Consider the following 26,489-nt stretch of genomic DNA (forward strand, 5'->3'; position numbering starts at 1 on the left):
TCGGCAGCAGGCCCCGCCCCCGTGGGCGCACTCAGGCTTAGACACTGCAACCCAGAAGAACCTCTATGAATCTAGCCCCTCGTGTCTGGTCTGGGGTTTGTGACGGAACCCAAGTGACCCGTGCTAGCACCTGAACTGCTGCACCATCCTTTGTGTGTCCTGTGAAATGGGTGCAAATGAGGCCAGGACAATTTGTGGCTTCCTGAGCGGTGGCGAATGTAGCTCAGAGTGGCTCAGGACCAACATCCAGCTAGTGCTGCAGCCTGTCTCTGCCAGGCCCCAGCGCTAGAGGGCATGTTTTAGACACACACCATACTGGACTTAATCCCGGGGGAGCTGGGGGAAATGGAATGGCCTGTAACAGACAGAAGGTCAGACTGGATGCTCTGAGGTGTCTTCGGGCCTTACAATCTATGGATCTAGGCCGCACAGGAATGCCCCTTCCAAACCTTTTTCCAACTCGGGGTCGCTTGGGAAGCTGGGCTCATTCAAAGAAGGTGCATTTTCCTACAGCCAGAGGCAAGGTCGTGTGTACAGGGACAAGAAATGTCAGCTGCACCTACGGGGTGGGGAGGGGGAGCTGTGCCCTGGGACTCTGGAAAGGAGTCAGATCCTGGTGAAAACCAAGTGACTGTGAGCTCCCAGTGTGAACGGGGGGCCGAGATTGAATGCAATCCTGGGGTGGATCAGCAGGCAGCATTGAATAGGAGCAGGGAGGTGACCTCACGGCACCAGTGATTGGGATGCTGCGTCCAGCTCTGGGGTATACCCATTGAAACATCACAGAGAAAGAGCCATAAGAGGGATCTGAGGGCTGAAAAACTCTGAGACTTCTTAGCTGGGTCTGATTCTGACTGGCCCAAGCCCCCTGGCCCTTAAAGGGCCAAGCACCCTATTATAGTCTCATAGACGTGAAGAGGGTGGCAGGGCTGGATTGCAGCTGTGCGGGAGTGGCTAGAACACTGTGCCTGCTCTGGGGCGACTGGGTTCTACTCCCTGCACTGCCAATGAGCGTGTGCAAGTCATTGCCCCATCCTGGGCCTCAGCATCTGCTTTTGTAACAAAGGGGTAATGACAGCTCATCTCACTCCTGGGCAAGGGATCCTGTATAAACAACCCCTGTGTCCCACCCCAGAGGCGGCTGCATCTCAGCCCCGGGCGAGAGATCCTCTATAAACAGCCCATGTACCCCACCCCAGAGGCAGCTGCATCTCAGCTCTGGGCGAGGGATCCTTTATAAACAACGCACAGGCCACAGCCATGTCTAGAGAGAGAGTCTCTTGGCAAAGCCAGGCACTATAATGAATGTGAAGTTGTTATCAATTAGCTGGCAATTGGGAGATTAGGAATGGGAAGCGGGGGAGGGGGCGCTGTGTGTTTCCAGGGGCATTAACAATGCCATAAATCCTCGTCAGCATTGGACATATGCCGCCAATTACAAAAATTAGCTCTAATTAGCGGGACGCAGCCTCTGGCTTCACAGTTCCCCAAGCAGCCGTCTCTGCTCCCAGGGAAGCTCCAGCCAGGCCATGTGTTCTGCTGACAGCTTCCAGACCGCTTCGCTACAGAGGGGCCCAGTGTGTGCCTGCCTGGCTTGGGGGACTCTGGGGATTTCTCTCCCCAGGCTGTCTGGCCTCAGGGGTCTCCTGGAGATAGGTACATACAGGGCACGCAGATCATGGTCAGGGCAGTTTCTGAACCACGACATGTCCTCCACTGTTTGCCAAGTTGATCTTAGTTTGAGCTAGTGCCCTAGAGCGCCCCCTGCTGGGAGAGGCTGGGACTGGATTAGCTAGAAGCTCCCCCACAGCCCCTGCTCCTGCCCTGCTCCGTAAAGTGCCCCCTGCTGGGACAGGCCGGGACTGGAGGAAGCAGGAGCTCCCACACAGCCAGTGCGTCTGCTCCCTCCAGCGCCCTCATAGCCAACGCTCTCACCCCACTCCCTCCAGCACCTCTCCCCTGAAGATGATGCTCCTGGTCACAGCCTGGAGAGCAACGAGGAAGGATTGAGGGGTGGTGTCTTTCATTTCCAGCTGAGGGGTGTCTGGCCACGGCCCCATGGCTGAGGGCGCTGGCATGGCAAGGAGGAGGCCGGAGGCGTCCGCGCGGTGAACGTTCCTGTGCTGGACTTGGGAAGCAGAATCCCTTTGACGTTCCAACCCAGGGAGCTGGGCTGAATGTAAATCGCTTAGCCTGGGTGGCTCCAGCAGCTACAAGGGGGAGTTGTTAACACTTCAGGGCCGGGATGAGGTTTTAGCTCTGCAGACTTGATTGAAGTGCTGCATGAACCCCCTTTCCCACACACCCCTGGCCAGTGTTGCCGTGAAGTATTTGACTCTCAGAGAAATGGAGGCATGGAAGGGTAAAGGGTTGGAGAGGATATAGGAGCCAGGAGTCCTGACTTGCAGTCCCCCATTCTAACCACTAGACCCTCTTTCCCTCCCAGAGCTGCAATAGAACCCAGGAGTCCTGGCTCCGAGAGAACACCCCCACTAACTGCTCGAATTTGCAGCATTTGTGGCATTGTTTGGTGGCTGTCAATGTAACTTGGCTCAGCTCAGGTGCTGTTGCACTGTTGTATACTAGGGTTGCCAGAGGTCCGGTTTTCGATTGGAACACCCAGTCGAAAAGAGACCCTGGCAGCTCCAGTCAGCACCACTGACCGGGCCGTTAAAAGTCCGGTTGGCGCGGGGTTGGCAGGCTCCCTACCCGGCTCTGCGCGGCTTCCGGGAAGCCACCGGCATGTCCTTCCGGCTCTTAGGCATAGGGGCAGCCACAAGGGCTGTGCGCGCTGTCCCCGCCCTGAGCACCGGCTCCGCAGCTCCCATTGGCCGGGAACCGCACTCCCAGCCGGAGCCCTCACCCTCTCCTGCACCTCAGCTCCCAGCCCCAGCCCGGTAAAAATGAGCAAGTGAGTGAGGGTGGGGGAGAGCGAGTGACAGAGGGAGGGGGGATGGAGTGAGTGGGGGCGGGGCCTCAGGGAAGGGGCGGGGCAAGGGTGTTTATTTTGTGCAACTAGAAAGATGGCAACCCTATTGTATACACTGGGAGCAAATCAGTTTAAATGAGATGGTTGTCAGGCAGTGGGCTCTAACCGCTAAGAGAGTGGACTGCGGGGTCAGGACTCCTGGGTTCTGTTCCTAACTCTGGAAGGGGAGTGGGGTCTGCTGGATTGGAGCAGAGACGGACTGGGAGCCAGAAATCTGGGTTCTATTCCTGGCTCTACCACTGCCCTTGGGGAAGTCTGTTTGCCTCTCTGTGACTTAGTTTCCCTGCCCACCCGTTGTCTATTTCGGTTGTAAGCTCATTGGGACTGAGACTGTCTGGCCCCAGTCTTGATCAGGGTCTGTGCAGCACCTGGCATCTACATGTCACTGCAATACACACCATGATAATAAATGTGAATGCTGTGTCCAAGCCACTTCTCTCCTAGCCCTTTGGGGGGGGGGGGGATCTAGCTGTAGATAATAATGAGAGACCCCCAATCACGCCCCATTGCTGCTCCTGCTCCCCTAGCCACCCCACCCTGGATTACAGGCCGGTAGAGCCGTGCCTAAAAATAGCCATGTAATGCTCTTGAAATCGGCTCTCTCTTCCTCCGCCCTCGCATGCGTCCGGCTCTCCATTGTGCAGTGGTGGGCACTGCTGCTTGCAGTTAGAGAAACTCTCCCACCCCCTTCTTGCTTTTATTTTTCAGTCTGGTTTTCTTCCTGAATTGGGTGGGCAGCCCCCGCTCTGAGAATCCAGGCTGATCTATTGGGCTGGAGAGCCTGCCTCGCTTTTCTCTTTGCTTCGATTGTCCGCGAGAGAGGTGGGGGGGAGGGGGAGCAGGAAGGTTATCTCTGTCTTGAGTGGCTGGGGGAGCTTCTTGGTGATTTTTTTACATGGACCCTGTCACCTCCTCTAATCACCAAACTCTGCTCCTGTCCCAGAGCTGGGGAGAGAACCCAGGAGTCCTGGCTCCCAGCCCCCCTACTCTAACCCACTAGACCCCACTCATGGGTGAGGGCTCCTGGGTTCTATTGCTGGCTCTGGCAGGGAAGTGAGGTCTAGTGGTTAGAGCAGAAGGCTGTGGGGGTCAGGACTCTGAGATTCTATTTCCAACTGTGGGAAGGGAGTGATCTCTAGTGATTAGAGCAGGAATTGCTGGGAGTCAGCTGGCTCGGGGGGGGGATGGGGGGGTGGATTAGAGCAGAGGACCTGTGAGCCAGGACCCTTAGGCTCTCTTCCCTGCTCTGCCACAGACCTCAGGCAAGTCACTTAGTCTCTGTGTCTGTTTCCCCCTCTGTACACTGAGGATAATGGTGCTTCCCCACCACACAAGGGTATTGTGAGGGTTGGTGCATTGCCCGATGGCAAGGTGCTGGCACACGACAGGAACTGGGGCCAGGCAGGGACTTGGTTAGATGTCAGCAGAGTTTGAAAGTCAAAGCAGTTCTCTTCAGGTCTGAGGCCCAGTCCTTGCTGGCTGCCAACAGAGTCAGGGTCCTGGTATCAACATGTTCTGAAGTTTTCTGACCCTTCTGAAACTTCTGGGGACTGCCTTTGTCAAAGACCCAAGACCGGGCTAGATGGGCACATTGGTCTGATCTGGGGGTGGGGAGAGGGATACTGGGCTGGATGGCCCCTAGATCTGATCCAACCCAGCAGGGATCGGGTTAAGAGGGGGTCAGATACCAGGTTAGATGGACTCATTGGTCTGATTCTGCACAACAGTTCCCACGTTCTTAGATAGTACTGGGGGTGGGGTGGGGCCGCTGCCCCCTGCTGGAGAGAATCAGGCTGGGGTTGGTGTGTCTGCCCCCTGCTGGAGAGAATTGGGCAGCTGGTAGGTGTTGTGTGCGTTTGGTTTTGCGGGCGCACACGGTAGGATCCTCTCTCTCCTTTCCCAACTGTGCCCTTGGAAAGTTTCCATCTGCTCTTCTTAATTCTCCAGCGCTGGTGCAAACAAATCGGTCTCTCTTTAACAGCAAAGGTTGCTCAGGCTTAACTGCTATGTTCTGAGGTCAGGGCCAGACACACAGAATGTACTGTGTTCATTATCCGGCCCAGCCATCCAAAACTGCCGGCCACCTTGCACCTGGCTGGGGCGCTGCAGCGTTAGCAGAGATAATTTTGCCTCATTTCTTGGGGGGAATCTAATTTGAGGTGGCAGGAAATCCAGAAGCAAACAGATCTGGTGCCACTGAAAATCAATGGGGCTGCTGCAGTGTAAATGTAATCGACGGCATGCCATTCTAGGTGTACTGTGTGCATATTGCAATATACTGCATGCATATATATTCAGCTTCCAAATCTAATATGCTGCCTGCAAAGGTCATTTACCACATGCCAAGATATATATATATATATACTGCATGCAAATATAATATACAGTATGCATATGTAATATACTATGTGCTAATGTAATAGATTGCATACCTACACACACACACACGTATACTGTGTACGTACTGTAATATACTGCATGCTCATATATATGCAGCATGCAGATCTAATATACTATGTGCTTATTTAATATAGTGCAGGGGTTCTCAAACTGGGGGTAAGGACCCCTCAGGGGGTCGTGAGGTTATTACATGGGGGGTCGCGAGCTGTCAGCCTCCACCCTAAACCCCACTTCGCCTCCAGCATTTATAATAGTGTTAAATATAAAAAAGTGTTTTTCATTTATAAGGGGAGGGGGTCGCACTCAGAGGCTTACTGTGTGAAAGGGGTCCCCCAGTACAAAAGTTTGAGAACCAGTGATATAGTGCATCAAAATATAATGTACTGTTTGGATAGTTAATATCCTGTGTGCATATGCAATATATTGCATACAGATATATACATTGTGTACATATTTTGAGTGCCTGTTAAATATAGTGCATGCATATGTAACATGCTGCATGCAAACCCAGTACATGCATGTGTAGTATGCTTCACGCCCATATATATGCTGCAGGTATATGTAATATACCTCACACAGTTAGGTATTTACTGCATGCAAATATGCATATGCTACATGCACCGGTAGTTTACTGTATGCACAGGTAATTTTCTGCATGCAGATGTAATATACTTTGTGCTTATTTAATATACTGCATGTAGTATATTATATATATTTACTGCATGCAAATATAATATATATTACATGCATATGTAATATGCAGGGTGCCTGTTTAATGTCGTCTGTGCAAGTGTAATATGCGGCATACAAATATAATATGTTGCATGCCTGTTAAATATACACTGCATGCACATTTAATAAACTCTGCATATGATCCCCATGTGTGTCAGTGCCTGGAGCTAGCTACATACGCTGGCATTTCCACTGAGATCCTTCACTATCACCTCAGCTCCAGGGAGCTGGCTGAGAAGGAGTCTGAGCTGTATAATTGCTTGCATGCTTTGGCACACGCCAGACAAATTACTCTCCCTTGAGATCAATACGCCATAAAAATACACAAAAAGCAAGTATATTTACGACCTTCCCCTAGAACGATTCTTTCTAAACGTGTGGTTTGTGTTCAGTTCCTTGCTGCATCATAGAGGCAATGTACTTTGCTTGTTAAAGCAGGTGGGGGTGGAGCTGGGAGCCAGGACTCCTGGGTTCTATCCTCCGCTCTGGGATGGAAATGTGGGTGTAGTGGTCAGAGTGGGGCGGACTGGGAGTCAGGACATCTAGGGTCTATTCCTAGTGCCAGGGAGAGAGTAGGTGTCAGTGGTTAGAACAAGGAGTACACTGGCAATCAGAACCTCCTGGGCTCTGTTCCTAGCTCTGCCATTGACCTGCTGGGTGACCCTGGGCAAGTCCCTTGCCTTCTCTGTGCCTTGGTTTCCCCTCCCCCCCTTTGGAAGCTCCTTGGCACAGTCTTTCACTGTCTGTGCAGCACCCCGCACAGCAGAGGCCCCACCCTTGGTTGGGGTCTGTAGAATCTACCGTAATACTCCTCATAACGAGCAATGAGGATGTCGGAGCACTTTTTGATTTGTGTGACTTGCTGGCAGCCTGTCTGATTTCTCTTACCACAGGCCTCGCTGTCACTCCAGCGGGTGCAGTATAAAATATTTATCACACGAACACGCAACGCTATATTAAAGCCTTTGCCGAATCTCAAGGTCCTTTGCTGAAACGACACATCATCCACTGCAGCTCTTCCTTTGACTCGCACTGTCCCAACAGGGCTCTCTGTTCTCTACAAACCTCTTGTCTGTTGCAAACTGCCGCAGAACCTCGAAGCTGCGCATGTTGCTTTTGGCTGGGCTTAGCCGATGTCACCTCTTGTATCCTTGATCGCCCGAGATCTGACACCGGAAACCTTGTATTTATCCACATTAAAGGCCATTTTGCCCTCTGGCAGGGAGGAGATGCTGCCAAGAGTCTGTTTTTAGAGCTAGAAGCGATAGGAGCGGAAGCTGGGAAGATTTTCTGCTGGTTGTCCCAAGTTTGGATCATACTTCAGTCCCCACTGCTCCTGTGCTATCCACTAGAAGACCTCCTGCTTCTCTCTCACTGACACAACTTGAGATGTTGCCAGAAATAGCGCCACCTGCTGTCTCCTGCTGTAACAATTGTAATTGTTTCCTCCGATCACTATAATTATCCTCAGAACAGGTTCACAGCCCAGTTTATAACTTCAGAGCATTTACCATTGCAAAGACCTGGCAGGCTGGCCAGACCTGAGACTCCCAAGAAACTCCGGGCTGTTTGCTAAGCCCACTTTCAGGTTGGGGTTACAGCACCCAGCTGGGACCCTGGAGATCTGGGGTCAATTCCTGGCTCCCTTGCATGACCTTCCTCGCTCTGTGCCTCGGTTTCCTCATCTGTAAAATGGGGATCACATTTCCTTTCACCTCAGGGGGCAGTGTGAGGTTATATCAAGAGGTCTGGTTTAGAGGTGAGGCCACTGGAGTGGGAGTCAGGACTCCTGGGTTCTAATTCCTTGTTCTGCCTCTGACCTGGGGTAAGTCTCTTCTCTTTTCTCTGCCTCAGTTTCCCCTCCAGCCCTTTGTCTGTTTAGACTTTGAGGTCTTTGAGATAGGGACTGTCTTTTCTTGTGTGTCTGTGCAGCACCGGGCGCAGCAGGGTCTCCCCGGTCTCAAGCGGGAATATGTGCAGCACCCAAAACAACTGGGGCCCTGATCCAGCACAATGGGTCCCCCCAGCTCAGTTACCCATTACTGCAATACAAATAAATCCATTTGTGGTTGCAAGGTTCCCATAGTATAGCGACGGGTGCAGATAAAAACCGAGCTAGATGGCAGCGGATTTACCCTGTAAAGAGCTTTTGAATCCTGCTGTCAGTGCTTAAACAACCCACCTTTCAAGGCTTCTTTAATAGGAGACCTAGTTTATATTTATTTTGCTAATATGTAGCTAGATTTATAGCCACGCTGGGGCCAGTGTGCAGGCTGCTTTTACGACGCGCTTAGCTCTTTAAATTGAGATATTTGCATATTTATCCTGTAACCTTTAATGAACATAAAAAACTCCAACCTTTCCCAATTAATCACTGCGTTAAAAGGCCCAAACAGCAATCTAAGGACTGTTGGGCCTGCATAAAATAAATAAATCTGGCTCGGAACCAATTTGTCAAGCGGAGAAGAGGCTAAATAGCCTTGTCAGGGAACCACTGATAAGGGATGAGAGCAGGGCCCAGGGAGAAGACATGGCATTCACGCACAGTGGACTTCCCCATTATATAAAAGCCCCTTTGTGCCATTCAAGTACACCCTGCTCTAACCATTGGATACCACTCCCCTCCCAGAGCTAGGCTAGAACTCAGGAGTCCTGGCTCCCAGGCCTCTGAGCACTAGACCCCACTGCCCTCGAGATGAGGATAGAACCCAGGCGTCCTGCATCCCAACTCCCCCAAGCCAGTAGACTTGACTCCCCTCCCAAATCTGGGGAAAGAACCTAGGTTCCAACTCCTCTAAAACACTAGACCCCACTTACCACCCACAGCCAGGTACAGAACCCAGGAGTCCTGGCTCCCACTTCGAAGTTTTAGCCCCCAGAGCCAGGTACAGAACCCAGGAGTCCTGGCTCCCACTTCGAAGTATTAGCCCCCAGAGCCAGGTACCCAGGAGTCCTGGCTCCCACTTCAAAGTTCTAGCCACCAGAACCTGCTGCTCCTCCAAAGGCCTCCCCCCTCCTGTTTTCTCTGCAGGGGGGCCTGGCTAGAGGTGGGGGATGTGGCACACTGGCACTAACTCATTTTAATTCCAGCTCTACCAGGTCACCTTGGGCTAGTCACTTAACCTCTGTGTCCTGCTGGGGGGCCCTCAGCCATTCCCAGCCTCTGCTAGGGGGCTGTGAGACTTAACTGCAGCTGTAAAGCACTTTGAGATAGGTTGCTGAATTACGAAGTGCTGGCAGCCATCTCCTGCCACCTCTTCCTGCAACAGCTGTAATTTTATAAACGGCCCCCACATTCCACCCCAGAGGTGGAGCACCAGGTGAGGGATCTCTGTATAAACAACCTCCCTGCCCCACCCCAGAGGCAGCTGCATCTGAGCATTGGGTGAGGGATTTATAGATTCCACATAGTCTGACCTCCTGTATAACACAGGCTATAGAACTTCCCCAAAATAATAAGAGGTCCCTATATAATCACACACACCCCTGGCTCCACCTCAGAGTGGCTACATCTCAGTGCCAGAAGAGGCACTGAGATGTATAAACAGCTCTCAGGCCATACCCCAGAGGCATCTGCATCTCAGCCCACTATGCCCCTCACCCAGATCAGCCCAAAAGCTCCATATAGCTTGGTATCTGCCCCCCCTCCACTTCCTGCACTGGACACATTATAGGCATGTACATTGTGTGATTGCGGGGCAGCATTAACCTGTGTCTGCTCCATGCTCCCATAGATGGCCCCACCTCAGCTACAGCAGCCAGGCAGCTTTGTTGTTGGCATTGTGCGGGGCAGCCGCCTGTCTTTGGGAGATAACGCTATTTGATGAGCATTTATTCATGGCGGGACAATGGACCTGGCTCCCTCCACGAAGCTAAGATTTCTCTAGCACCTTTCAGCCGGAGCCCCCTGCCCCATCAGAGCAATCCGTCTTTCCGCAGCATAGTTGGAAATCCATCACAGACAGCAAGCTGGTAGGACTGGGATTAAGGCCGCCTGGGTTCTATCCTACCTCTGGGAGGAGAGTGGGTTCTAGTGGTTAGAGCAGGGGGAGCTGGGAGTAAGGACTCCTGTGCTCTCTTCTCAGCTCTCCAACGATGTTGGACAAATCCTGTAGCCTTTCTTTGCCTCAGTTTCCCCACCTGGTCAATAGATATTGTTTCCCTTGTGTGTGTGGGGGGGGGGGGGGGGAATCAGTGGAATGTGACTCAGGGGACCCATCTAGCCTGGCATCCCATCTCCAACAGCAGCTAGCACCAGCTTTGTTAGGGGAAGGTGCAAGACACCCCCTAATGGGGAGTGATAGAATAACTGCCCTCTAGGGAAAATTTCCTACAAAATTTCTTCTATAAACAGCTGCCCCACCCCCAGAGGGGGTCACATCTCAGTGCCAGGTCCTTGTATAAACAGCCCCTGTGCTCCACCCCAGAAGTGGCTGAGTCTTACTTAGACTGAGGGTAAGTCTACACTGCAATTAAAACCCCCAGCTAGCCTGTGCCAGCCAACTCAGGCTTGGGCTAAAGGGCTCTTTAGTTGCAGGGTAGATATTTGGGCTCAGGCAGTAGCCGGGACTCTCCCACTTCACAGGGTCCTAGAGTCCAGGCTGTAGCCCGAGCCTGAATGTCTACAGTGCGATTAAACAGCCCCTTAGCCTGACCCCTGTGAGCCTGAGTCAGCTGGCCGGGCCAGTCACGGTGTCGAACTGTAGTGTAGACATCCCCATAGCGTCTCCTGTGCCTACTGGCACAACCCATTTCCCCACAGCCGTCTGTCCAGACCAAGGTGTTTGACTCCATCGTAAGTTGTCTTCATGATGGCAGCATCCTTTTCTATCGTCCTGCAGCTGGTCATTCCTTGTCCTCCACTCCTTCTCGTTCCTACAGCTGGAATCCAGTCCAAGACGTACCTTGTGCTTCTGCCAAACCACCATAGCCAACTCTGTCCAATTACTGAGTCCCCACTGTGCTGACTGTGTGGCAGAGCACTTCCACATTGGTTACACGATCTCGCCAATCAGTTCCCAACATTCTTCTCAAACCAATGACATGCACTTCCTGACATGCACGTTCACCATCTGTCATAGTTCCAAAACATACGGTAATGTTGGGAGGACAGTAGTGCTGCACAGTCTCATGTGAGTGCCGGATGAGGGATCCTTGTGTAAACAACCCGCATGCCCCACCCCAGAGACAGCTGCATCTCAGTGCCTGGCAAGGGTTCCCTGTATAAACAGTCCCTGTGCCCCACCCCAGAGGTGTCTGCATCTCAGCGCCAGGCAAGGGATCCCTGTATATTAAACAGTCCTAGTGCCCCACCCCAGAAGCAGCTGCATCTCAGTGCTGGGTGAGGGACCCCTATGTAAGCAGTTGCCTTAAGCTTTGGAGCAGAATGGGGTTAAACCAAACCCAAAGCTCTTGATGGGTCTTTAAATTCCTACTAGTTTCACTCCAGATAGTTCCCTTCTCCACACAAAAGTTCAGTCCCCTTGTGGAATCCTTCTCAGCTCTTCATCTCAACTGTGTCTTGTGGCGGGGAGTTCCCCAGAGTAACACTGCTCACTTCTAAATTTGCCACCTTTTGATGGCTGCCCCTTGTTCTTGCATCATGTGACTGGGGGATGAGCAGCTGGGTCTAGTGGGAGCGTGTACCCCAGTCTAAGGGTGGGCTGCATATGAAGCGTTTCCTGTAGGTCACTTTGGAATGTGCTGCCTTCCCGCTTCGCTTGCTGTCCCCGTTACTAATGAGAATTGCTACTAGCAGGTCACACGCTTCATAGCTTCTGTCGGCCGAGTGCTCTGTCCCTACCAGGGCCCCTGGCATCCCTCCAGTGCCACCTGCCCAGCCCCCTCTATTTCAAGGGTTCCCTGCAACTTCCTCCAATCTCTCCCCTGCCAGGGGCTCTGTGTGTCCCCCATTCCTCCCCATTCCCACCTTCTCCTCATGGGAGGGGCCCTGTGTGGGCTCCCCTCCCCCCATTCCACGGTCCCCATTCTCCTCCCCCATGGCTGGGGTCTGCCTCCCCTCCCCCCATTCTCCCATTCCAGGGTCCCCTATTTTCGCCCATGGTAGGAGCTTGGAATGACCCAGCTGTACCCCATTCCCCCATTCCCTCCCCCGCCAGGGTTCTGCATGCCCACAATCCTCCTTCCCCCATGGCAACCCCCCCAATCTGCCCCCCACGCCAGGGCTCTGCATGTCTGCAATCCTCCTTCCCCCATGGCAGGGCCCCCCCAATCTGCCCCCCACGCCAGGGCTCTGCATGCCCGCAATCCTCCTTCCCCCATGGCAGCCCCCCCCAATCTGCCCCCCAGGCCAGGGCTCTTCATGCCCGCAATCCTCCTTCTCCCATGGCAGCCCCCCCCCCGCCCGCCAGGGCTCGGCATGTCCGCACTCCTTCCCCCATGGCAGAGCCCCCCTCAATCTCCCCCCCCCCGCCAGGGCTCGGCATGCCTGCACTCCTTCCCCCGTGGCAGCCCCCCCCCCCCAATTAGCCCCCCACGCCAGGGGCTGTGTGGCCTTCCCCTCCCCTCTGGGTGTCACTGTGTCACACTCTGTTGGGAGGGTGGGCAGAGATGAGATGGGGGAGTGTTCTGCTGGGAAGCCTGAACTGGTGCCAGCAACCAGCTGTTTGATCCACAGACAACAGCAGAGGTGCTTGAAGCTGGGTGTAACAAGACGGCCTGCCCCTTTAAGGGCGAGCCAGCCTGGCCCTGCTACACCTGTGCAGAGGGCTGGACTGAAGCCGGGGAGAGCCCAGCACTGGGGAGGAAAGCAGATGGGCTGCTTCTCTCTGGGGTAAGGAGCCTGGGGGAGAGCCAGGAGCTGGCTGAGGCTGCTGCAATGGTAGGTGGGTAGAGCTGGCCCCAGTTGTTGGGCTGTTGGAGCCCAGGTGGGTAGACAGCAGGACAGAAGGTTGCTGCTGGGCCCTGCCTGAAAGGAGGAGGGCTGGAGGTTCTCATGTCTTAGAGCTGGATGTAGGGCTGAGCTCCCCCGGAGCGGCTTGGCTGCAGAGCTAGGTTACCTCTGCGGGAGAAGTAGTCTGAAGAGCGTGATGGGGAAGCTGAGGGGGAAGTGCTGGGCTCTGGGGAGCTCTGGGATGCTCAGGCTTGTACCCTGGGGCTGTGCTGAAGGGCTGTCAGGGCCTTCACATGTCCCCTATGCCCCAGGATCCAGAGGGTGCTGGCCACTGCTCCTAGGGCCTTCCCTGAAGGATGGGAATGGCTCAGAAGCGGAGTTCAAGTTATGGTGTGACAGACCGAGACATGCTGTCGAGTTCGGTGTAAGCTCAACCAATTACTTTTTATTTGTATTACACCTCCCAGAGCCATGGTGCTAGGCGCTGTACAGACCCAGCATGGAAAGATGGTCCCAGCCTCAAAGAGCTTCCGGGCTAAGTATAAGACAAGAAGCACTAGGTGGGGGAGCACGAAGCAATGATCAGACAGTGCTGATCAGCCCAGTGGGCCATGGTCCAGAGGTGCTAGAACTAGGGGAACTGGGGGTGTGGCAGCACCCCCTGGTTTGAAGTGGTTTTCATGATATTCAGGGTTACAGTTTGGTTCAATGGCTCTCAGCTCCCCCACTATACACATTATTCCAGCGCCCCTGCCATGGTCTCCCTTGTTCTAGCATTTTGAGGCAGGGTGAATAGCAGAGGGATCTTGTAGTGAGGAGTTCCCCAAGCCCGTTTGGTGTTGTGTCCTTACAACTGGAAGGTGATAATAGCTGCCATCCAGGAGGCCTTTGATTTATAGGCCTGGCTACAGCTGATAGGTGTGCTAAGCGCCTTTCAGGCTAAATGGAAGGAAGAGCAATTAATCTCCTCTTTGAAGTGAGAGCTGGAGAAGTCTAAGGCAGTGCTCCACGTGGCAAGGTTGATCAGAAGCGAAATTGTGTAGTCTCAGGGGTTTCCTGATTGCCGGTTCCGGGGCTGGGGTGCTGAATGGTTGCAGCAGCGTCTGGATGGGAGAGCCAAATAGTGAGCAAGGCAGTCACAAGAGTGACCCTAAGTGAGAGACAGGGCTTCTTGGGCACAGGACTGGCTGGAGACTTGTGCGGGGATTTCAGACCAAGGCAACTGCCAGCTCTTTGTTCCTCCTGTGCTCAAGGAACAAAACTTTCTCTGTATGCTTAGAAAATGAACAGGATGGCACCAAAGAAATAGTGGACTGGGACCATCTATTTCTTCTCCAAATGGGAATAATCTGGCAAGCCCCTGGCTACCAGCAATCAGCCTGGGATGAAGGGGCACCAGCATTAAGCATTCCCCATTGATTGTTCCTGAATTTGCCACCTTCCTGGCACATTCCCTGTCCCCTCATTCCTACATTTGGAAGCAGGGTGAATGGCAGTGGGATCCATTGGCCATGAGTTCCCCAGGCTAGTGTGATGAAGAAATAAATCCATCCGAAATTTTAAAAACACCCTTTTAAGGACTGAAGTTGGATCTTCCTGAGATGCCTCAGGCTTTGCCTGACCGAAGGGTGGGCACTGGGTCCAGAGGCCGGGAACAGCAGCTGCCCTGTGCCAGGAGAAATGGAAATGATTAATAAACCATAATAGCAGCAATTCACACCATCTGTTTGTGTGACTGGAGGAGCAGGGTGGAATTGTTAATTAATTGCTGTGATTGCCACTCTGCCAGTGCCCCTCAATCCCCACCCACAGCCCCCTGCGATCCCAGCCCTGGGCTCCACCCCCATGAACTCTGCTAATGCTCCTCAATCCTGACCTGCAGCCCCCCCCATTGGGATTGAGGGGCACTGGCAGAGCTGGGGGTGGAGCCTGGGCTGGGATAGCAGGGGGCTGTGGGTCAGGGTTGAGGGGCACTGGCAGAGCTGGGGGTGGAGCCTGGGCTGGGATAGCAGGGGGCTGTGGGTCAGGGTTGAGGGGCACTGGCAGAGCTGGGGGGGGTGGGAGGCCAGAGTTGGAGTTTGCAGTGCAATGGGGGGACATTGTCCCATAGCGTTTCATGCAAATCATATCCACTGCTGCCCCCTCCCCTGCAGCCAGCAATTGCCCCAAGGGGCTGTTAATTAGGGGCTACGGTCACTCTCCAGATTCCCCTGGGAATGGAGCGCCCCCTGCCTTGGCAGAACAGGCACCTGGCCGAGCTGAGAGCGTGAGCTGCTTAAATCAGAGCTCGCCTGCCTCCAGCTCCAAAGAGACCAGACTCCTACGCTCCCCCCGCCCCATGCCATGGCTTGAAGCCTGGCATCAGTTTCCCAGCTGCTCTGCCTGTCTGTACTGCATGGGGTGGTAACCCCAGCAACAGTGCTGTCAGTCACCCTGTATTTGGCGGGGGGGGGGGGGGGCGGGGGCAACAGCACTGGATACATTGTCCGTGAAAATGAGGTACGTGATTGGAGAGGGGCAGGTAACAGGCAAAGCTACATCATTGAGCTGCCATTGCCATACAAACTCACTCACTCACACACCCCAGCTCTGCCGGTGCCCCTCAATCCCGACCAACAGCCCCCTGCTATGCTAGCCCTAGGCTCCCCCACAGCTCTGCCAGTGCCCCTCAATCCTGACCAACAGCCCAGGGCCGCCCAGAGGATTCAGGGGGTCTGGGGCAAAGCGGGGGAGCTGCGGCGCTTGTACTCACCCGGCGGCGGTGTGGGATTTCAGCGGCGGGGGGCCCTTCAGTCGCTCCACATCTTCAGCAACACTGAAGAACCCGCCGCCGAAATGCCTCCACAGACCCGGAGCGACTGAAGGGCCCCCCACTGCCGAAATGCCGCCGAAGACCCGGACCACCGCCGGGCCAGAGCTTGTGGGGCATTTCGGCAGCGGGGGGCCCTTCAGTCGCTCCGCGTCTTCGGCAGCACTGAAGAACCCCATGCCGCCGAACACCCGGACCACCGCCGGGCCAGGGCTCGCAGGGCCCCTGCGGGGCCTGGGGCAAACTGCCCCACTTGCCCCCCCTGGGCGGCCTTGCAACAGCCCCCTGCTATGCCAGCCCTAGGCTCCCCCACAGCTCTGACGGTGCCCCTCAATCCCGACCAACAGCCCCCTGCTATGCCAACCCTAGGCTCCCCCACAGCTCTGACGGTGCCCCTCAATCCCAACCCGCAGCCCCTTGGGGTCCCAGCCTGCTGGGATAACCCCCTCTGACTCAGCAGACACAGTGTGGTATAGTAGAGGTGGCCTTGGGCTAGGTCTTGGGACTTGTGGGTCCTGTATAGTCCTGCCACTGAACTTGGGCAAGTCCCTTTGTCACTCTCTGCCTCAGTTTCCCCTCCCACTCCTTGTTTAGATTGCGAGCTCTTTGGGCCAAGGACTGTCTCTCGCTGTAGGTCTGTGGAGCACCAGGCACAATGAGGCTGTGATTGGTTGGGGGTTTCTGGGTACAACTCTAACACTAATAATGAAGTTGGCTCTCCGCTGAGCGAAAGCATTTAAAATTTCTGCCTGAGTTCAGGGCGTCTGACATGTTCAGATTAGAAATAAGGCACCAGTTTTTAGCAGTGTGGGTGATTAAACGTTGGAGCAAACTCCCAAGGGAAGTGGTGGATTCTCCAGACTGGCGGCCTTGCTGGGAGATGCTTAGGCAACCCAAGTGGTTGGGCTCAATACAGGGGAACTGTGTGACAGTCTGCCTGTGCTACACAGGAGGGCAGCCTAGATTGTCTCATGGTCCCCTTTGGCCTTAACTCTGGGAGTTTCTGGCTCTGTTTTAAAATAGCCCCTTTATTATAGCCATGTGCCTCAGTCCCAGCCTGTGGTTAGAGCTGGGAGACAGGGTGCCCTAGTTCTAGCCCTGACTCTGGGAGGACAGTGGCAGTGGGGTCTAATGGGTTAGAGTGGGAAACATGACTCCCAGCCCCATGCGCTAACCCCTTAATCACAGAGCTGGGAAGAGAACCCAGGATTCCTGACTCCCATTTCCCCTCCCCTTACTAGGCCCCACTCAGAATCTCTCTCTCTGTCTATGTGAAGGCAAGATCTGAGCTGCCTGGGATTAGGTCACAGGCAGGTGCATTTAAAGCAGCTGCGTTTATAACCCAGCTTTGAGTTCATGGATCATAAAATATCGATCACCCCATAACGTGTGCATGTTGCAGGGGCTGATGGTCTGTTAGAGCCTTTGTCAGGCGTTTGTCCTATTGACTGAGCGTTGAAGGCTCGCTTCTCACTTTGATGGCGCTGTAAAAACCTCAATCCTTATCGTTATGATTTTGTTATTGGTCACACACCAGGACCGCGCCATGCTGGAGGCTGTTCAGACCCTAGCTGAGATCTGGGCCCTGCTCAGACACATGGTGAGAGACGGATCCTGCCCCCAAGGCTCACTGTCTGAATAGACAAAGGGCGGGAGGGGAAACAGAGGCACGGAGAGACGAAGGGATTAGCCCAAGGGCAGTAGCAGAGCCAGGAGTGGAACCCAGAGTCCTGACTCCCAGGCCAGCGTTGTTGAACTAGGGCTAATTTTCTAAAGTGAGACCTCTGATCTTGACCTGAAGACACCATATGCTGGAGAATCTGCTATGTCCCTGGGTCAGCTGTTCAATGGTTAATCCCCCTCCCTCTTAAATATCTGCACCTGATTTCCAGCCTGTTTGTCCAGCTCCAAACCAATCAGTAATGGGGGGTGGGGGATTTGCCCCATTCTATCTCCTAACGGTCCGTAGGAGGGTATTTTGGTCCTGGTCTCTAATCTGTGGGGAGCAGGTTCTGGAGAGCAGAGAGCTCTTCGAGGCAGAATGAGATCCCTTGGCTGGGAAGTGAAGCTGGACCAATTCAGGTTAGAAGTGAGGCCAGATGTTTTTAAGTAGAAAGGGGATTCACCATTGAAACACCTGACCCAGGGATGGGGTGGATTCTCTGTCATGTGGAGCCTTTAAATCGAGACTGGATGTGTTTCTCTGAAGCATCGGGGATTGGCCAAAGCTGGAGACAGGGCCCGTGCGCTGAGGTGGTTCAGCGACTCCTCTCTAGCTGCCTGGCTGGTGGGTCTTGCCCAGCTCCTCAGGGTCCAGCTGATCACCAGATTGGGGGCTGGGAAGGAATTTCCCCCTGGTCAAGATTGGCAGGGACCTTGGGGGTTTTCACCTCCCTCTGCAGCATGGGGCAGGGGTCGCCTGCTGGGATCCGCTGGGCGTGACTCACCTCAGCAATTCCCTGCAAGTGCAGGGGCCTGGGGTATTGGAGGCCCCTCAGCTCCCCTGTTCTCTGCCTGGGACTCACAACAGGCAGGGCTCCTGAGGATCGAAATGCTTTGGTCTAACTAAAGTCTTTCTACTCAATTCAGGGGGAACTGGCTGAGATAGAATTGCCTGTGCTAGTGTAAGCGGGGGAATGGTCCCGCTATTGTGGGGAACTTTCCTGGCTTCTGCACTACCCCGGTGAAGTGGGCTAGCGAAAGGATCTGAGTCCTCGCTCCCACTTCCTTTACCCGGAGGCCTCCCTGTCCTTGAAGACTCCCCTTCCACTCTCCTGTCTGGCAGAGTCCTCGTAAACCCCGACAAGGCTGGGCCCAGGATTCCTGGGGGGCTCGACCCCCAACCCTGCTGTGGTCACCCAGGACAGGGGCTAGGGTGTCCCCACTCCGGGGTACTCTCTCTGCACTGGGCACCTCCCTGACCCACTGATCATTTCATACAATTTAAAGCAAATACAAGTTGTTTAATTAACAATTAATTTTAAAAAAGAATAAGGAAAAATGGGAAAGGTTAAAGGAAAACCCATCACCCCGCTCTGTGGCAGGGAACATCACAAACAGTGTCTCTGGAACGTCAGGGCAGTTCACAGTCTGTTCCTTGTAGGTCCCAGGCTCCTTCTCAGGACCTGGCTGTGCCGCAGAGACGCTGCGGGTTGGACACTTGCTCTGGCGGTGGCCACACGCTCTCAAGCTCTAGGTGGCAGGACCCTTTTTCCCAGCGTCGCCCCCGCCCTGACAGGGTTACGATCCCCTTCCAAGTCTGGCCTGCAGAGCCTCTTGGCTGAAGCGTCTCCCTGCGCTGGGCCCACTGCCCAGGGTCTCCCTCCTCTCCCCAGCTGCTCACCGCACCCAGCTCCGGCCTGCTCCAGCCCCAGCTCCACTCTGCCTCAGCACGACTGCTGCTGCTGCTCTGCCTCCAGCTCCCTGGGCTGCTTCTCTGGCCTCTCTGGCTCTGGTTGCTACAGCTCTGCCCCCAGGACAGGTCTGCTCTGCAGGCTGCTTCTGTGACTCTGCTCCCAGCTCTGACCTGCTTCCTGGCTGCTTGTCTGGCCCCTCTGGCTCTGGTTGCTGCAGCTCTCCCCCCAGGGCAGGTCTGCTCTCTCTGGGCTGTGCTCTGGCTTTGGGACTGCAGCTCTGCTTCCAGCAACTTAGCTCGGGCCCCTGCTCTCTCCTTAGCTTGGCCCCACTCTGTCTGACTCAGACCATTCCAGTTCACACAGAGGACGGGACCCCCCCCCCCCCGACTCTCTGATTAGCCTGCCCGCCCTGTCAATCAGGCTGATCTGGAGCATTGGCCTCTCCCCATTGTTCCTGGGGACTGTCAGTCTCAGGCTCCTGATTTGCCATCGACCCTTCCCCTTTTAGTGCTGGGAGCTAGCCAACCAAAACACCCCCACTGAGTGTTAGTAAGGGGGCAACAGTCCCCTTACACTAGACAGGATGTCAGATTGGATGATCTATTGGTCCTTTGTGGCCTAAAACTCATTGAAACCCAAAAGCTGAGCTCTAGCTCGCCCACCAGCTCTGCGCTGGAGGCAGGAGTGACTGGGGTAGATGCTCCTGAAGGTCAAATTGGGTGAACTGGATGGTCCCGTACAGTTTTGAAACCCAGAAGGAGCCGAGCCCAACAGAACTGACACATTTTGTCAGCTGTTGGGGCAGGGTTGATCTTTGTTCTGTTTGTACAGTGCCTAGCACCAGAGCATCATGGTAATCCAGATAAGGCCTCCCTCTCATCAGTCAAACCTCTATAGAATTTACCATGCCAGGCCAGAGCTTATGTTGTAGGCAGAGCCCTGGCAGTGAGGGGAGTGTATTTTGTTGGTGGAGCTCAGCAGAATATTGGGAACCCTCCTTAATTCCAATGCAAGAGATCAGACAGGATGATAAGAAGGTTATTAAAATCTATTCACCATTCTGAGAAGGAGCTGGCCTAAGCATGTGCCTTGATAGAGCTGGGTGGTATTCGTCATTTGAAACGCTTTTCAGCAAACAATGTACATTCGATAACACTAAAACATTTCATGAATTTCTGTCGATTTTTGCAGAATTGTTCATTTCTGGAAATAAATCCCCCAAATTAAAAAATGTTGAAAAGGCCAATTTTGGAGGGAGAAGGGGAATTCTTTACATTCAGAACAGCTTTTCGTCTCAGATTTTCCTTTAATTTGACTTTAACATTTCCAAAAAGTTCAATTGAAATAAAACTCAGGAGGGCGAAGTGGGGGGGTAAGGAGAGGAAATGATTTTGGTTGAACAGAACATTGTTTCGACAAAATTGAAGTGAAAGTTTTAGTTCAACCCCAAACAGATTTCTTCTCCATCTTGATTTACCAAACAATCAGTTCAGACTGAATTTTTATTTTGCTATTTCAAACTAGCCAATGCACTGGAAAATCTGTGTGTGTTTTGTTGTTGTTTTTTTACCCAACTCGCCAAACTAGAGAAGATCAGGGACTTGAGGATGCCTTGATGTTAGCCGTTCTCTGTTTCTTTGGTGTACTCTTTGTTGTGTTGTCTGTCCTGAGGCTACAGTGTAGCTGGTAGATCTTGTTCTTAGGAATGATTGTTCCTTCAGTTTTCCTTTGTCCCTCTTTGGGATCTTGCAGCCACCCCAAATTTCTCCCTCAGTGGCCATTGAGCTAAACATGGCATATTTATAGAGCCCTGCAAATCCGCAGATATCCCCTCGCGGATCTCTGCTTTATATCCGCGGATCATTTTTGCAGATTGGATGCGGATACAAATTTTGTATCTGTGCAGGACTCTACATATTTAATGCTTTAAGATTGTGAGTATTAGCTCCACCTTCAGTTACGAGTTTCTAAAGGCTCAAAATCAAGAGGCAAATAAACCCTCCAAATTTCTTTTTATTTTTTTTATTTTAAGATCGCTTGATAATTAAACCAAATTGGAGGCCCAATTTATGACTTTGAATGCTTGAACTTGGCTCTATGGGACTATGTAAAAACAGCTCCCTGTCTTCAGAGCGCTCCCACTCAGGCATGTTCAGAATTGGACTGGCTGGGGCCTGCAAGCTGGATTTGGGCCTGGCTTGTGCATCACACAAGCGCTATCACTGGCTAAAATCCCAGCTTTGTGGCCCCGGTTCAGCAAAGCACATCGAGGGCAGCTTTCAAAGGCCTAAATGGGAGTTACTTGCCCTATTGAAAGTCAATAGGATTTAGGCTCCGAACAGCCTTTTTAAAAAGGTCCCATAAGAGCTTGTAGTTAAGTACCTGCTTGAGTAATCCCTTTGCTGTTCAACACAGCATTTAAATACAGGCTTAACTTATGATTGTAGGTAGTATTTCTGTAGCATCCGGAGGCCCTAAGATCACGGGAGAGGGGCATTGTGCTGGGCACTGCACAGACCCGGGGCCCCGTCATGCAGTGCAATGCACGGGCACGCAGTGAGAGACAGTCCTTGCCCTGAAGAGCAATAGACAAAGGATGGGAGAGGAAACTGAGGCACTGAGCAGGGAGGGGACTGTCCTGCCACTCTGTGCCTCAGTTTCCCCTTTTGTATAATAATGGGGGTGCCAATCCTGGCCTGTGTTTGCCAATGACTTTGAAACTGGTGGCTAGAAAACCCTGTGTGATCCCAAAGGGCAATAGAATCAATGCACCCGCAGATCCCCAGCTCTGTGGGGACAGTGGGGGACACTGGAGGAGGAGAGGCTATGGCAGGTGATGTGGGACATTATGGGGGCCCCATGAGAGGTAATAGACTATGGGGATCAGAGGCCCCATTTGGGAGTTATTTGGGGACACTTGGGCTCTATGGAGGAGGTTAGGTTCTGGTGGACACTGGCGCTGCTGTGGTCAGTTGAAGGTTAACACAAGCTCTCCTCCTCCGCTCTCTTGGCAGCGTGGACCTGGTGCATGCCCAGATCCACATCGCGGAGGGGAAGAGCCTGGCAGAGTTGGGCCTGCGGCAGGACAGCATACGCATCAATGGCTGTGCCATCCAGTGCCGCGTCACCACCGAGGACCCCTCCCGTGGCTTCCAGCCCGACACCGGCCGCATTGAGGTAGGACACCGCCCCGCTTCTGTGCGGGGGCCGACCAGGCTCAGTTTGGCACCTTGCTGGGGAAGGGCAGAGTGCGGATCTGCTCTTGGTTGGAGAACAGTTTGACTTGACATTGAAAAGCGAAAATTTTCAGCCCAAACCTGGATGATTTGGAAAGAAACAATTTGGCCCCAAACGGGGAGACTTCTGGCTGAAAACTGCTGAAAATCCAGCACGCTTTCCCCAGAACTGTAACGTTTCCAGCTAGGAACTTCCAAACTCTGGAAGGCCTAAATGGGCCTAAGTGGTGAGAGCCAGCTCTGGGATGGGAATGGGAGTGGGAGTTAGTGGGTTAGAGTTGGGGGTGGGGGGGCTGAGAGTCAGGATTCCTGGGTTCTATCCCTGGCTGTTGGAGGCTTCAGCATGTGAAGATCAACCTGCTAGTTTCCTTCCTGGCAGTTCGCATTCCCTGGCATTGTGCTAGATTCTCTGGGGCGCTGGCGATAAACAGAAGCACTTGTATTCCGTCTGCATGACAGGCTGCTCCATTCAAACCCCGGGCGTGGGCGTTCGGCTGTTCAGACTCCCCGTTCCCTTCCTAACGACGCGACAGCTCTTGCCACTCAAACTAACAACTGGGGATCGCTGCAAAAGAGTCTGGCACGGATACACCCCCCAGCCCCCCTGCCAGCTGGCAGCAGGAGAGGAGGGGCTGTGAGAGCCCCCACCGATTCTGCTCTCTTGACTGGGCTGGGGAGTAGAAAGGTGGGGGGCTAGGATCCTTGCCTGAGCATGTGTGTGGATTCAGATGTGCTGGGAATGGTGGGAGTGTCAGTAGGGGCATGATGGGTGCCGGGAATTTGTTTTGTAGGAGTGGCGTAGGCCCTTACCCCAGGGTTGGATGGGTAGGGCTGTGTGTGTGTTGGTGGGGACCCTTGGATTTCCCTTGGGGAAGGGGCAGCAAGGGGATAGCTTGGCTCTCCGGGTGGTGTACACGCTTTGTCGATCCATACTACACAATCACAGGGGGTTCACAGAGTGGCAACTAGAATAATTAGAGACCTAGTAAAACTCCTGTGAAGAAAGATTGACTAGATGGGGTTTGCTCACTGTAGAGAGGAGATGAATTTGAGGGGACATGTTTAAAGTCTGTATAATAATATTCAGTGTTACAGCAGTTAATGGCAGTAGCTAATTTTGGAGGCAAAACTCATACGCCAAGGTTTAAACCAATCTGTGACTGGTAAACAGTAACACAAATAAGTGCCCTGCAGCCAGGTTGCTCATAGATTTTTAAGGCCAGGAGAGACCCTTGGCCATCTTGTCTGACCTCCTGTAGGACACAGACCCGCAAAATTCACCCAGCTCCCCTTGTATTGAGCCCAGTCAGTTGTGTTGGACTAAACCATCTTCCAGAAAGGCACCAGTCCGGATTTGGAGACACCAAGAGCTGGAGAATCCACCCTAGCCCTTGACAGTTTGTTCCAATGGTTACTCATCTGCACTGTTTTCTGTGATAATTGGACCAGCCAATAAGTTGGCTGCATAATTGAAAAGGCTGATGAGTCAAAATGGCCACATTTCAGGGGAGCGGGTCCGTTTCAACAAAGCTTTTGATAGAAACCTGCTGTTTTTCTCTTGGCTCCCCCGGCTCCTTGGTGGCCTGCCTGGCAGGGAGCTTGGAAGCTGGGGCCTAGCGAGCTCCCCAGCAGCGTAGTTTTTTCGGAAACACCAGAACGTTCTGTCTGTGGGAACGTCTTGGTGTTTCCAGAACAAACGATTGTGGAATTCCACTTCTGCAAAGTTTTGACATTTCAGTTTTCGGCCTCATTCAGGACAAAAAGGTGATGGGAACCCCAGTTTTTTTTGCCAGCCAGCTATACTGCTTATTCTCTCTCATTTGATTATTGTTTGTGTTATGGTAGCACTCCTGTTGTGCCGGGTGCTGTCTGGATCCTTACTGAGTTCGGGGCCCCTTTGGGCCAGGCACTGCCCAGACACCCGAGAGACAGTCCCTGCCCTGAAGAGCAGGAGAGAGGAAACTGAGGTACAGAGAGGGGAAGGGACCTGCCAAAGGTCAGTGGCAGAAGTAGGAATAGAACCCAGGAGTCCTGACTCCGAGTCCAGTGCTCTGTCTGCTGCCTCCCTTCATTTTGGTCTCCAAATGAGCTGTCACTCAAGATCCTGCTTAGCGGGAGCCTGGAGTATGTCTAAACCTCCCACTTCGCTCCTGCAGTTGGATTCATCGTGCGGGGAACGTGGCATTATCTAATTCCAACCCTGCCATGCTTTCAGGGATCCCACTCTGAGCAGACGCTGTCTCGTCTACTGCTTTCCATGCCTCATTAGCCGGCCCAGTCGGCTGCTCCTCTGGACACACCGCTGCCTCCCACTTTGATTCTAGCTAGCTGCTCTGTGGGCCAGTGGTTTCAATTTCCTGCTTTCAGCAATTCCCAGAGCTTTTCAGATGCAGCCACTTATTAGAACAAGGGGCCCTGTACCATGGAGCCTGAGTCTTCTAGACAGAGCAGTTGCCTGGTTTATTTATAACCTACCTTAAGTGCTTACCTGGACACCTGTTACCATAATGTCTCAGCACCTCGCAATCTCAAAGGCATTTACCCTCACCACACTGTGGGAGATACGGAAAGGTGAATGATCCCCATTTTACAGATGGGGAAACTGAGGCCCAGAGAGGCTGGATGGCTGGTCCAAAGTCTCCCAGAGAGACTGTGGTGGAGCAGGGAATTTCATAGTTTAAGGCCAGAAGGGATCTATAGATTACCCAGTCTGACCTCTTGTCTATCTCAGGCTGTTCAATTCCCCCTGTATTGAGCCCCAAGACAGTAGTTAAACCAAAGCATTTCAGCCATCAGGAGACTAATCGGTTGTGAGCCCCAGGCAGGGAACAGGAGAGATCAAAGGGCTCCCAAGGCCCCTGCGCTGAGCCATGCCTAGCTGATCTCAGCAGGTGACCTGCGCCCCATGCTGCAGAGGGAGGTGAAAACCCCCAAGGTCTCTGCCAATCTGACCTGGGGGAAATTCCATCCCAAACCCCAGTCTGATGATCAGCTGGACCCTGAGCATGTGGGCAAGACCCACCCACCAGGCAGCTAGAGAGAGGATTCTGGCCCATGCCACCCAGTGTCCCATCTCCAGGGGTGGCTGATCCCTGATGCTTCAGATGAAAGCGAAATCCCTACCCCCAACCCACAATACATCTGGCCAGCTGTGCATGGGTGGGAAAAACTTGAACCAAGATCTCCCAAAACACAGGCTAGAACTTCTAACCCAGGGATCGGCAACCTTTGGCCCACGGCCCGCCAGGGTAAGCCCCCTGGTGGGCCGGGCCGGTTTGTTTACTTGCCGCGTCCGCAGGTTCGGCCGATCCCGGCTCTCACTGGCTGCGGTTCACTGTTTCAGGCCAATGGGGGCTGCAAGAAGCTGCAGCCAGCACATCCCTTGGCCCGCGCCGCTTCCTGCAGCCCCCATTGGCTGGAACGGCAAACTGCGGCCAGTGGGAGCTGCGATCGGCCGAACCTGTGGACGCGGCAAGTAAACAAACCGGCCCGGCCTGCCAGGGGGCTTACCCTGGCGGGCAGCGTGCCAAACCATTGGGCAGTCCTCACTCTCAACTGATTGCCGAGTATGCTGCAGTGTTTCTTCCATTGTCAGGCTCTCTGCAGATTCAGGCTGCTTTCCTGCATCAGTTACACCTGGGGCACATCCCCCACCCCTCTCAGAGCGATCGGCTCAGACTCTCTGCAGACTCAGGCAGGCATGGCTGCATCGCTTGCACTAAGCACAAGGCACCCGTTCATCCACTTGCTTGGCGGCTTGCTGGAATGAAGTCTTTCTGCAGTACCACACTCCGTGCCAGGATTCATCTAGCTCTGGAATGCCCTTGCATCTCTTCTCTCAGCAGCGTGAGCCACCCACCAGGATGTCGTGACTTCTGCTAATTTAACATCTCCTGCTTCTGCTGGGAGCAAAACAGCATCATCAGCATGCTCCACGCAGGACTCCTGGGTTCCATGTCTCACTCTGGGAGGGGAGTGTGGTCTGGGGGGTTAGATCAGAGATGGTTGGGAGCCAGGACTCCTAGGTTCTGTTCTCTGAGGTCAAGTGATGCGAGGCGGGGAGATGAGAGCTGATCTGGGTGAATTTGGGATGTGATCCAGCTGGCTTAGACTC

General features: G+C 53.6%; 1 protein-coding gene across 1 annotated transcript in view; it reads left to right on the forward strand.

Moving 5' to 3' along the window:
* Window positions 1-26,489, forward strand: part of PC (pyruvate carboxylase) — a 133,379-nt gene that overhangs the window by 30,558 nt on the left and 76,332 nt on the right. Inside the window, exon 8 of the mRNA XM_065407790.1 lies at window positions 22,154-22,316. Within this exon, the coding sequence (XP_065263862.1) occupies window positions 22,154-22,316 (163 nt within the window). The remainder of the gene's footprint in view (window positions 1-22,153; window positions 22,317-26,489) is intronic.

This window comes from Emys orbicularis, chromosome 7 (genome assembly GCF_028017835.1).
Source record: "Emys orbicularis isolate rEmyOrb1 chromosome 7, rEmyOrb1.hap1, whole genome shotgun sequence".
Lineage (NCBI taxonomy): Eukaryota > Metazoa > Chordata > Testudines > Emydidae > Emys > Emys orbicularis.